This window comes from Giraffa tippelskirchi, chromosome 1, assembly GCF_054371585.1.
Source record: "Giraffa tippelskirchi isolate mGirTip1 chromosome 1, T2T-mGirTip1v1.2.pri, whole genome shotgun sequence".
Lineage (NCBI taxonomy): Eukaryota > Metazoa > Chordata > Mammalia > Artiodactyla > Giraffidae > Giraffa > Giraffa tippelskirchi.
The window spans coordinates 31,668,553-31,681,165 of NC_137275.1; the positions used below are offsets into that span (position 1 = coordinate 31,668,553).

A 12,613-nucleotide genomic window follows, 5' to 3' on the forward strand; every position below is an offset into this window, starting at 1 on the left:
AAGAATTCAAGAAAATTATATAAGTGCAATTAAAGTCATAGTTAGTTTTAGGCTATTTATATAATCAGATTACCTTCTTTTACCTAGGTTGCATTGGAGATGATTAAAGTAGCTGGTGACTATCCATTTGAAGCTTACAAAAATTGTTTCCTTAACTTAGCCATTCCAATCATAGTGTTTACAGAGACATCTGAAGTAAGAAAAACTGAAATCAGGTATGTATGAAGGTCTGCTTCTCTTGCATAATGAGAATGAAATAGTATTTTTTACTTTTTTAAAAGGGAAAAATAATATTTGCAACAACAGAGATGGACCTTTTCCTCTCTACACATACATATCTTTTCTATCACTTCAAGACTAGGTCATAACCCCATCTTCATGTAGCATTTTTTTCCTTTTTCTTTTTAATTATATAATTGACATGCAGCATTAATTTAGTTTCAGGTGTACAACACAATGATTCGACACCTGTATATGTTGTGAAATGATTACCACAATAAGTTCAGTCACTATCCATTATCAAACATAGTTACAGAATTTTTCATATGATGAGAACATTCAGGATTTACTCACTCAGCAATTTTCAAATATGCAATACAGTATTATTTATTAACTATAGTCACTGTGCTGCACATTATATATCCATGACTTACCTTACAAGCAGAAGTTTGTACCTTTTGATTCCCTTTATCCATTTTGTTCACCTTCACCACCTGCTTCTGTTTCTATGAGCTTGCAGGATTTTTGGTTTTTGTCTAGTTAGTTGATTGAATTTTCTGGGGGAGAGAGATGGTTTGTTTGTTTTAAATTCCACATATACATAAGGTGATAAGGTATCCGTCCTTCTCTGTCAGACTTATTTAGTATAATGTCTTCAAGGTCCATCTCTGTTGTTGCAAATGGCAGAATTTCATTCTTTTTACAGCTGAATAATACTTCATTGTATATAACACCACACTTTTTTAATCCATTCCTCCAAAATGGACACTTAGATTGATTCCATGTCTTGGCTATTATATAAACAATGCTTCAGTGAACATGGGAGTACAGATACCTTTTCAAGTTAGTGTTGGCATCTTCTTTGGATAAATACCCAGAAGTGGAATTGCTAGATCCTATGGTATTTCTACTTTTATTTTTTTTGAGGAACCTAAATACTGCATTCCATAGTGGCTATATCATTTTACATCCCACTAGAAATGTACAAGAGGTTGAATTGCTTCCCATCCTTGCCAGCTTTTGTTACCTTTTGTTTTTTTGATGATAACCATCCTAACAGGTGTGTGATGATACCTCAAAGTGTCTTTGATTTGTATTTCTCTGATAGTAATAATGAACGTCTTTTTATCTACCTATTGGCCATCTGTATGTTTGCTCTGGAAAATTGTTCAGGTCATTTGCCCATTTTGTTATTGCATTGTATGCATGTTTTGCTGTTGAGTTGTCTGAGTTTGTTATATATTTTGTGTATTAAATCCTTATCAGATACATGATTTGCAAATATTTTCTCCCATTTGGTAGGTTGCCTTTTCATTTTGTTGATTTTTTTTTTTTCTGTGTGGAAGATTTTTAGTTTATATAGTCCCACTTGTTTATTTTTTATTTTGTTGCCTTTACCTTTGCTGTCAAATCTAAAAAATCATCACCAAAACCTAGTGTCAAGGAGCTTACCACCTAAGGTTTCTTCTAGGAATTTTATGGTTTTAGGTCTTACATTCAGGTGTTCAATTCATTCTGATAATCAAGATAATTTTTGTGTGTGGTGGAAGATAGGAGTCCAGTTTCATTCTTTGGCATCTGGCGTGAAGCATTGCTGACTAAACTAGCCATAGGATAGTCAGCACACTATTAATCTGCCACACTATTCAGCATTGTACTTTCTTATGGTTTCATCTATGTCTGCCTAACTCGGATGAATTAGAAGCCACCCCTAGTGGACTAATGGATAATGAGAATAAGCATCTAGTTCCAAAAGCTGTATGACAAAGCAGAACAATTCCCTGGAACTTCTTTTTTACAGTTTAAACTGGTAACAGCAAAAAATTTGAAAATTACCATCTTGGCAAGAGTGTGAGAAAGCTTTACTCTCGTACATTATTGATGAGAATATAAAATAATATAACCCATATTAAAACATATACAGCCCTGTATTTCAAACTTTCATAAACGGTTTCACTCATCTCAAATGATATATGTATAGGATGTTCATTCTGGCATTGTTTATCATAGCCAAAGATTAGAACAACCCAAGTGTCCAATGATAGGAGACTGAAACATCCACACAGTGAAACTCATGCAACTATTGAGAAATCGAACTCTCTTGCTAAGACATACTGGTTTATAATGAGACATTGGAAAGATAACAAGGTACTGATAAAAATGGTTACCTGTGTAGTGTACTGGGGAAGTAAGATTTTGGAATTTTTTAAGTTATATTTTCCTTTTTTTTACTCCCACATTAATATCTAGTTAAATCACAAATAGTGGATTTCTGGGGGGTTACTCAAGGGAATAAAATGTAAATGTTTTTGTTCTGAATATTTTTCTACAACAGAAATGGAATATCATTTACAATTTGGGACAGATGGACTATATATGGAAAAGAAGATTTCACCCTCTTGGATTTCATAAATGCAGTCGAAGTGAGACAATTATTCATTAGTTGCTTTGAGTCTGTTAGTTTTTATACATGATCTCATTAGTGTTCAGTCATGTCTGACTCTTGGAGGTTTTTATAAATACTATTTATCAGAAATTTGCTCTCTTTTTACTGGTTGTAAAACATTGTCACATACCATTTTCTGTTTGGATGGAGCTTTGATTGTTTCTCTTTTCGGTATTCATTTTTAGGAGAAGTATGGAATTGAGCCAACAATGGTGGTACAGGGAGTCAAAATGCTCTATGTTCCTATAATGCCTGGTCATGCAAAAAGATTGAAGTTAACGTAAGTATCAAACATTGTATGCAAGAGATTCTCAGAAATTGAAATATAAATTGGATGCACACTATAAAATTTAAGTATAGAGATTATTTAAGTTCAGATAAAAATACATGATTTACTTTTATCTAATGACAGAAATAAAGACAGTGAATGTACCAAGCTCCATAGGCTACCTTCCAAGTGAGATTTATAGGGTTACAATATTCTTGTGAATTTATTGTAGTTCTGAATCAGCTTTGAAGCTAATGGGCTTAGAAACCTGATTTGATCAATATACTAAGTAACAGCAGATCCACGTCTTATGTGCAAGCACTGAGGATTAGGCTGGTGAGACTGAAGTATTGAAAAAAAATGCCAATTGTTATTTTCAATCATTTATTCAACACATTTTTTCGAAGAGTGCCTGCTATATCCCAGGTACTTTTGTGAGCATTAGGGTTACAGCAGTGAGCTAAGCAAAGTCCCTACCCTTCTTGAGGAGTTTGCATAACTATTAGACATGAATATCAGGTGGTGGTAAGTGCTATGGAAAAATAAAGCTGAATAAAGTTGTGTTAAATTTCTACAGTATATTGGTATGTTGGATAATCTCAGTAATCCCTCTGCCTGTCACATTTTGATTTGATAAGCTGACATTTGAGCAGAGACAAAAAGGAAGAGAGGAAGCAAAATCAGCCAGTCTTTACAGTGGTCTGCAAGGCCCTAAAGTATCTGGTTCCCACTTACTCCTCTGAGTTCCTTTCATACTTCTCTGTCCTTGCTCACAATATTCCAGTTATAGTGAACTCCTTACTTTTCCTTGAACATTCCATTCTCCAGCATGGGACCTTTGCTCTGTTTTTCTCTTTGCTTACAACTCTTTCTGAGATGGCCATCTGACTAACTCTCACGTCAGATCTTTGCACTTCCTAAAGAGGCCCCTCTGAACCCCATTTAATACTATATCCTGTCCACTCTCCCAGCCTAACATTCCTAAGCCCCTTTATTCTCCTCTACTTGTTCCCTTTCTCATAACATTTGTCACTAATAGTCACTATATTATCATCTCCCCCCACTAATAATATAAGCTTCATTCACAAGAGCAGGAATCTGTATTTCCCATCTATATATTCCTTTTTTTAAAGCATTGCTTACATTTTGGGTTTTTTGTTATGAGGTTTATGGGGGGGGGTGTGTTTTTTAATAAATGGTTTGTATTCTTTATCATTACCAGCAGAGGTAAAAATTGTTAGGTAAACCACTCATTCATTTCCTTAATTTTATGAAAACAGATGAATTACTACATTTAAAAGTAAATTTAAACAATATCAGATTCTTGGGACAATATAATCATTGAATCACTCTTTCATTTTACAGACTTTACCAAATTATCTGTCCTTGCTTATTTTTCTTAGAATGCATAAACTTGTGAAACCTTCTGCTGAAAAGAAATATGTGGATCTTACTGTGTCATTTGCCCCAGATGCTGATGGAGACGAAGATTTACCTGGACCTCCAGTAAGATACTACTTTACTCATGACACTGATGAACAGAAGTTGTCTTAAATTTAAGACTACTTGATTTTGGAAAGAATGCACTTAATTCAGGAACTAAAAAAGTCAGCTCAAAATGCTATGGATTTCTCTTTGATAAAGCCTTAATTTAAGGGAACCATCAGTAAAAAAAGAAAGTACAGTGAAGAACTGTAAAGGATTTTGAAGCATAGTATCTACAGTCGTGTAGTGCTTCATATGTGGATGTGATCACAAGCAACTTTGAAGTGGAATGGCATTTTATAATGCTTACCAAAAAATTGTGTATTAACTTCTTTGGATGAAACAAAAGAAAAATTACGTATCCAAGACTAGAAGAGATAAAACATCAAGAAATTCAAAGTAACAAATGCAATTATCCAAAACGTTTAATCTCATTTTATAAATTGTTGTTGTTGTTGTTTAGTATTTGAGGCCCATTTTTCTCTTCAAATAGTATTTGGCTCCCTGCACCTCTCAAGATGAGACTTTGAATTTAACATCAATGGAGAGGGGGCTAGTAGCAGTGGATAGAGAGTAGACATTTAGAACTGTACAAATGTTACCTCTGCTCATTTTACCAGAGCTATATCACTGTCTCTCCAAAATCAGGATCTTTGTTGACAGCATCAGTGTCGTTAAGTCATGATGACAAGTGTTAACCGGAACTAAATGTTAACAACTGTATGAACTCTTGACAGCCCTCTTAGAGAATCCATGAATGCGAATGGATAAATATGGTTGGTCATTTGATTCATCAGTATGCTTTCTAATGTGGCTATTTTATTTATTTGGAACTCTAAACCTAACTGTCATAGTATATAAGACTAACAGGTTTTGTAAATGGAGTGTCCTTAGAAGTAGATGAAGAGTAGAAATTAAAAAATTATCACTAGTTGAGTCTTGATTTTTTTATTTCTTCCAGCAAACAAATGGATGAAAAAATGTTTTTTTTTTATTTTAAAGGGAAATATATTATTTAATTCCACATTCCCAGAAAGGGAGTTGACAAAGATAAAAATTTATTTTTTTAGATCTTTATTGATAGAAACTTTCTGTTTTCTGCTAGGAGCTATTGCAGGTATTCATAGAAATGCTTTCATTAAAATAATGTGTAAAGTATACTCAACACTGTAAACTCAGTGAAAACAGCAAGTGTTTCTTTTATTTCCAATGCTGTCATGCATCCTAAAGCAATTGGCATTTCGTAACCACAGAATGTCATTTCCTTCTGGCTGCTTTGCCTCTGTTTTCCTATTCAGACCATTAATAAGTACTTTGATAAATTAAAAACTAGATTCACATCAGTATTAATCCAATTTGATATCTTTTTCTATTCCCTCCTTAACTTTCCTTTTATTCCACCTGTATATGGTTTAGTCAACCAGGTATATTGTTTCATTCTTTTGTAAAAGCATCATCCAATTGGGAAAATATATTTGGGAATGGAGGTTGAGTTTGTATGATTAAAGGGTAATTTGCATAGGCGGCAAGGATAAGTGGACAGGATGAGTCTAAAGGAACTGACTACCTTTGAAATAACCAATTAATTTTGGTTCATCATATCCTTCCCTCTCACTTCATGTATATTGCAAACACAGTGCTTAAAATTAATATTACTTAAAATTGAATTCAGGAATATCAAAGCTCTGTGGCTTGGAACATTAGAGGCTAGCAGTAATAAAAGAACTTTCCTATAAGAAGTCTGTTCCACTTTTTTGTTTTGGACTCTACGACAGCAACTGATACTTTCTCGGTAGCCATTCAATAATTCTCAACTACGATCTAGTATCTTACTTATATTGTATATAAATCTTTACATCCTTAAGAAGTAAATTTAGAACAGAACCGTGCTATCAATTCTTATTTCTGGAGATCAGTGCTTTAGCAGATATAAACAAAATCAACAAAGATTAAATTCATTTTATGATTAAATGTGAAACCATTTTGTCATTACTTTTTTTTTTCCTATGGGTAACAGTATTGCTGTTTATTTCTTCTATTTAGTTCTGCTAAACTGGAAAGCCAGCATGAATTCAATGACAGTTTGTTTGTTTTTTTTTTCATTGTCTGTTTTATTTCTGTACCATGAGATCACTGCTGGTAATTGAAATACCAGATGTAAAAATTAATGATTTGATTTTGTACAGTACCACTGAGTGATTTTTTACTTATTAAAAATAAATCAAGAAATTTGACATTATCTCTGTAAATCCTGTTCTGAAGTTGACTCGGGAGATTCCAGTTTTACTATCCATTTTGTGAGTAGTATTACTTTGGTGTTTCCTAGTTTTAAAGTTGTGTAGTCATGGAGATACAGCACTCACTGGATGTGGAGGGATATTACTTCCAAGTGCTTTTGGCTCCTGGAAATTCTGGTAAAACAATTGAGGGGGAAGATCTGGTAAATCCCAGCTTGTTGGTTGGGGATTTCTAAAGCCCATTCATTACTTTTTAGAGTTCAGAGCAGTATGTTACTAATCTATAAGTTCCTCTAAATTGCCCCAAAGGTAGAAGTTGGATATAGATGTGTATCTTTATTTGATATTTTGTGTAATATGGTACTCCCTGATGGCGCCAGTGACGAGGCATAAAAAAATGTCAGCAGTGTTTAGAGTTCACTATTTTATCATTGTAAAGTAAGATCCTGAGGGGGGAGAAAAATCCCTTTACCTAATACCTTTCAACGGCAGTGAATATTATCAGAAATTTCATTATGATTGTAAATACATAACTATTTAGTATACAGTCATTAGGTATTACTGGCTGTCCCAGTAAGTAACTAGTCGATAATTTGTTTTTCTTGCCATGTCTTAGCTTTCTTTATTTAGGAAATATGTATGTATTCATATATATACACATTTGTGTGTATATACATATTCAAAAGAGTACATAAAATACAAATACACAATTTTGGGAATAATTTTAAAGTAACTAGTTGTATAACAAGCTTTCAAATCAATACAACACTGACAGCAGCCCCAAAACTCCCCTTATAGTCCCTTCCCAATCGCAACCAGCTTCCCCACACATACCCTCTAGCAATTAGCACTATTTTACCTTTTGTGATAGCTGTGTCTTTGTTTTTATTTATGATGTTACCTCCTATGTATGTACCTAAACAATACTGTTTACTTTTGATGGTTTTTTAATTTTATGTAAATAGAATTATACTATATTTTCCTTCAAGATGGGATTCTTCTTTCATTCAACATAGAATTCATCCATGTTGTTGCTTGTAAAAACTTCGTTCATCATCATTGATGTATAATTTTACCTTTGCATTAATGTAACACTTTATTCATTCTGTTGACTGTGGACAGTGGGTTTTGGGGGAAGGAGGATTACAGTTGCACAGTGAACATTATTCTATGTGTGAAAGTCTCTCAGTCATGTCCAACTCTTTGCGACCCCATAGACTGTAGCCCACTAGGCTTCTCTGTCCATGGAATTACCCAGGCAACAATACTTGAGTGGGTAGTCATTCCCTTCTCCAGGGTATCTTCCCAACCAGGATTCGAACCCAGGTCTCCTGCCTTGTAGACGGATTCTTTACCATCTGAGCCACTAGGGAAGCCCAAGAATACTGGAGTGGGTAGCCTGTCCTTCTGCCTAGTGCAATAAGCTATATATGCCTAGGAATGGTCCTTGATCATAGGATATTTATATCGTAAACTTTATGAGATTGAAACAAAATTTTCCCTGAGCAATAGAGATGTGCTTTTCCACCTTGCTCAACTCTGGTGTTAACAGGTTTTCGTTTTTTTTTTTTTTTAATTTTGCCAATCTTTTGGATGTGCAATTATATCTCATTGAAGTTTTACTCTGCATTTCCCTAGTTGCTCGTGAAATTGAGTACATTTTTATATGTTTGCTGGCCACTCTTTCTTTTTTGTGAAGTGACTTTTAAGTTCTTTTGCCCAATTTTTGCTTGTGTTGGCATATTTTTTCTTCTTTGATTTATTAAAGAGCTTTATAAATCCTGTTCTTAGTTGGCTCAGTTCAGTTGTCACTCAGTTGTGTCCGACTCTTTGCCACACCATGGACTACAGCACGCCAGGCTTCCGTGTCTATCACCAACTCCCAGAGTTTACCCAAACTCATGTTCATTGAGTCAGTAATGCCATCCAACCACCTCATCCTCTGTCGTCCCCTTCTCCTTCCGCCTTCAATTTTTCCCGGCATCAAGATCTTTTCCAGTGAGTCAGTTCTTCACATCAGGTGGCCAAAGTATTGGAGTTTCAGCTTCAACATCAGTCCTTCCAATGAACACTCAGGACTGATCTCCTTTACGATGGACTCATTGGATCTCCTTGCAGTCCAAGGGACTCTCAGAAGTCTTCTCCAGCACCACAGTTCAAAAGCATCAATTATTCAGTGCTCAGCTTTCTTTATAGTCCAACTCTCACATCGATAACATGACTACTGGAAAAACCATAGCCTTGACTAGACAGACTGTTGTTGGCAAAGTAATGTCTCTGCTTTTTAATATGCTATCTAGGTTGGCCATAACTTTTCTTCCAAGGAGCAAGCATCTTTTAATTTCATGGCTGCAGGCACCATCTGCAGTGATTTTTTTGGAGCCCAAAAAAATAAAGTCTGCCTGTTTCCCCATCTATTTGCCATGAAGTGATGGGACCGGATGCCATGATCTTAGTTTTCTGAATGTTGAGCTTTAAGCCAACTTTTTCGTTCTCCTCTTTCACTTTCATCAAGAGACTCTAGTTCTTCTTCACTTTCTGCCGTAAAGGTGGTGTCATCTTCATGTCTGAGGTTATTGATATTTCTCCCGGCAATCTTAATTCCAGCTTGGGCATCATCCAGCTTGGTACTTCACATGATGTACTCTACATATAAGTTAAATAAGCAGGGTGACAGTATACAGCCTTGACGTACTTCTTCCCTATTTGGAACCAGTCTGTTGTTCCACATCCAGTTGTAACTGTTGCTTCTTGACCTGCATACAGATTTCTCAAAAGGCAGGCAGGTGGTCTGGTATTCCCGTCTCTTGGTTACATAACTGCAAATATTTTCTCACTCTGGCTTGCCTTTCCCTCTCTTATGATGTTCTTTGATGTAAAGAATTTTTTAATGGTTATTTACTGAAAAGTACCAAATTTTTTTTAAGGCTAGAATTTTTCTGAATTTTTAAAAATTGTTCTCTGAAGCCACAAAGTCAAAAGATACTCCTCTGTATTATCTTCTAAAGCTTTCATTTTGACTTCCATACTTTAAGTTTTTAATGCATGAGGAATTACTTTTCTATATCCTAGGAAGTGCCTCATCACCATTTATTGAAGTCTGTTCTTTTCTGCAGTGCCACCAAAGTCATGTGTCATATCCATATATGTATACATATCTTGCTGTATTTTTTATTCATTTTCTATCCCTGTGCTGGTATACTGTCTTGATCGCTATAGCTGATATATTATTTTTGATACTTGGTGGAACAAATTTTCCTGACTTACGTTTTATAATGCATCTTGCTTATCTTTAGCCCTTCGTATTTTTAGTTCTCAAATTTCTAATTTCAAATATGCAAACCTAGCACATCACAGTTTCTAATTGTCCTGCTGAAATTTTATATCTTTCACTTAACTGGATGTGAAAAGCATTATTATTTAATAGTCTGTGTTTAATAATTCCCAAATCTGAAGCTCTCCTGGGCTCTCTATGTTTGTTTCTGCTAATTCTCATTATCTTATGTTCTTGTATGTGTGGTTATCTTTACCTTTATGCCAATATTATATTTGAAGACCTGCTTGTAGACAAACTTGAATAACACAATCTTGAACTGAATGGGCCCACTTATGTGCAGATTTTTTTCACTAAATATATCTTGCTGTTGTTCAGTTGCTAAGTCATGTCTGGCTCTTTGCGACCCCATAGACTGCAGCATGGGTTTCTCTAGTGGTTTAGATGGTAAAGAATCCACCTACAATGCAGGTACCCAGGTTCAATCCCTGGGTCGGGAAGATCCCTTGGAGAAGGGCATGGCAACTCACTCCATTATTCTTGCCTGAAGAATCCCATGGACAGAGGAGCCTGGTGGGCTAAGTCCATAGGGTTGCACAGAGTCGGACACAACTGAAGCAACTTAGCATGCAGACTGCAGCATACCAGGCTTCCCTGTCCTTCACTGTCTCCCGGAGTTTGCTCAAACTCAGATCCATTGAGTCGGTGATGCCATCCAACCAACTCATCCTCTGTTGCCCCGTCTCCACCTGCCCTCATTCTTTCCCAGCATCAGAGTCTTTTCCAGTGAGTTGGCTCTTTGCATCAGGTGGCCAAAGTGTTGAAGCTTCAGCATCAGTCCTTCCAATGAATACTTAGGGTTGATTTCCTTTAGGATTGACTGGTTTGATCTCCTTGTTGTCCAAGGGGCTCTCAAAAGTCTCCTCCAGCACCACAATTCGAAAGCATAAATTCTTCAGCACTCAGCCTTCTTTATGGTCCAACTCTTACATCCATACATGACTACTGGAAAAGCCATAGCTTTGACTATATGGATCTTTATTGGCAAGGTGATGTCTCTGCCTTTTAATACACTATCTAGGTTTTTCATAGCTTTTCTTCCAAGGAGCAAATGTCTGTTAATTTCATGGCTGCAGTCACTGTCCGCAGTGATTTTGGTCCCAAGAAAATAAAATTTTTCACCATTTCCACTTTTTCCCCATCTATTTGCCATGACGTGATGAAACTGGGTGCTATGATCTTAGTTTTTTGAATGTTGACTTTTAAGCCAGCTTTTTCACTCTCCTCTTTCACCCCCATCAAGAGGCTCTTTAGTCCCGCCACTAAATACGTACTACAGTATCTTACGATCCATGGAAATGGAACCTCAGTTACAGAGGACAGACTCTAAACTCATAGGCAGATTTTCAACTGTGCAGTGGGTTGGTGCCTAATTCCCATGTTGTTCAAAGACCAACTGCAGTTTAATTCCTAACATGGTATGTTATCTTTCTTAAGACTTTTCATGTGCTCTGGTAAGCACTTAGGCACTAGTAATTCAGGATGTTTTTGACACAGTTTCAGAATCTTGGATTTTTCTGAGTCATCCATGTGACTCAGAGCTGAGCTGACTGTACTAGTACCCTTACTTCCTGTTAATCCTTAGTTCAAAAATTCTTCAAACTTGCAACTGGGGTTGCCAGAGCCCCCACCTCTTTGCTGGCACTACATTCTACCTTTGAATCCTTTGAATGTTTTAGCTTTGCTCAGCTTCTCAGTGACCTTTTAAATATCTACAAAAGCTCCCAGGGTACAAGTGCTCACAGATGAAGAATTCATTTCCTTTATGAATTTCTATTTTCTCCCAGATGCTAGCCTGATAATTATTCACTAACTTAGCTTTCTGATATCCAATACTTTTTCAAATACACTTTGTCCAACTTTCCTAAATATTCTCAAGAGAGAATGTTAATCCAAATTATTCAGCCCACTTTATTTCAAAATTTTCATTAGGGGTTGTTCCTCTTCAACTCTTAGGTTTTTTAGGAGAGTGTTTCTTTATTTCCAGCATAAAGTGTGGATAATCCAACTTGATATTCTTTGTCTTTTAAGTGGAACACTAAGGGCTACTTACAGTTAATATAATGACTAATTTATTTCTGACATTTTATTTTGGGGGGATTTATTTTTTGTCTAGCTTGTTCTATTGCTTTTCTCTATTGCTTTTTAAAATTTGTTTACTATTTCAATTTCTGTGTATGCCAGGTATTATTAAACAGTTGTTTCTCAATTCTAGATATCCTTCTGTATTCTGGAACTTTGCAAACCCTATTTGTCCTTCATCATCTTGCTTCCCTTAGGTTCCACGAATAGGGGGCGCTAGAAGGAGACTGGAAAGCTGGAGAAAGGGAGAAGAGACTTTGACCATTGGCATTTGGTTCCTGGTCATCAGTTTATCACCTCAGTAGTGGCTTTTCTTCCAGTAGTTGTGATTGGTTCCCAGGCTCTGCCTTTTTTCTGCCTCTCTTCAGAGTATCTCTTCTAGGTTTCCAGGTTCTAATAATCCTGTCCTCTTCCCCTTAGTAGTTGTGTCCATTGCTGACATTTTCAATTCTCACAAAACCTATTTAACCAATTCTTTCCCTTAACTTCTTTCTTAGTATAAATAATATGGTTTTTCTTTTTGTGAGCTATACATATTTTTT

The 12,613-nt window shown here is 35.8% G+C and overlaps 1 protein-coding gene across 9 annotated transcripts in view; it reads left to right on the top strand.

Annotated features, from left to right (window-relative positions):
• The window catches only part of UBA6 (ubiquitin like modifier activating enzyme 6), an 86,910-nt gene extending 80,253 nt beyond the window's left edge, over positions 1-6,657 (top strand). For all 9 annotated transcript variants that reach the window (XM_081587786.1, XM_081587747.1, XM_081587736.1 and 6 more), the window contains 4 exons: positions 88-215; positions 2,555-2,642; positions 2,851-2,945; positions 4,337-6,657. In XM_081587786.1, the coding sequence (XP_081443912.1) occupies positions 88-215; positions 2,555-2,642; positions 2,851-2,945; positions 4,337-4,487 (462 nt within the window). In that variant the 3' untranslated portion in view covers positions 4,488-6,657. The remainder of the gene's footprint in view (positions 1-87; positions 216-2,554; positions 2,643-2,850; positions 2,946-4,336) is intronic.
• The last annotated feature ends 5,956 nt before the right edge of the window (positions 6,658-12,613 follow it).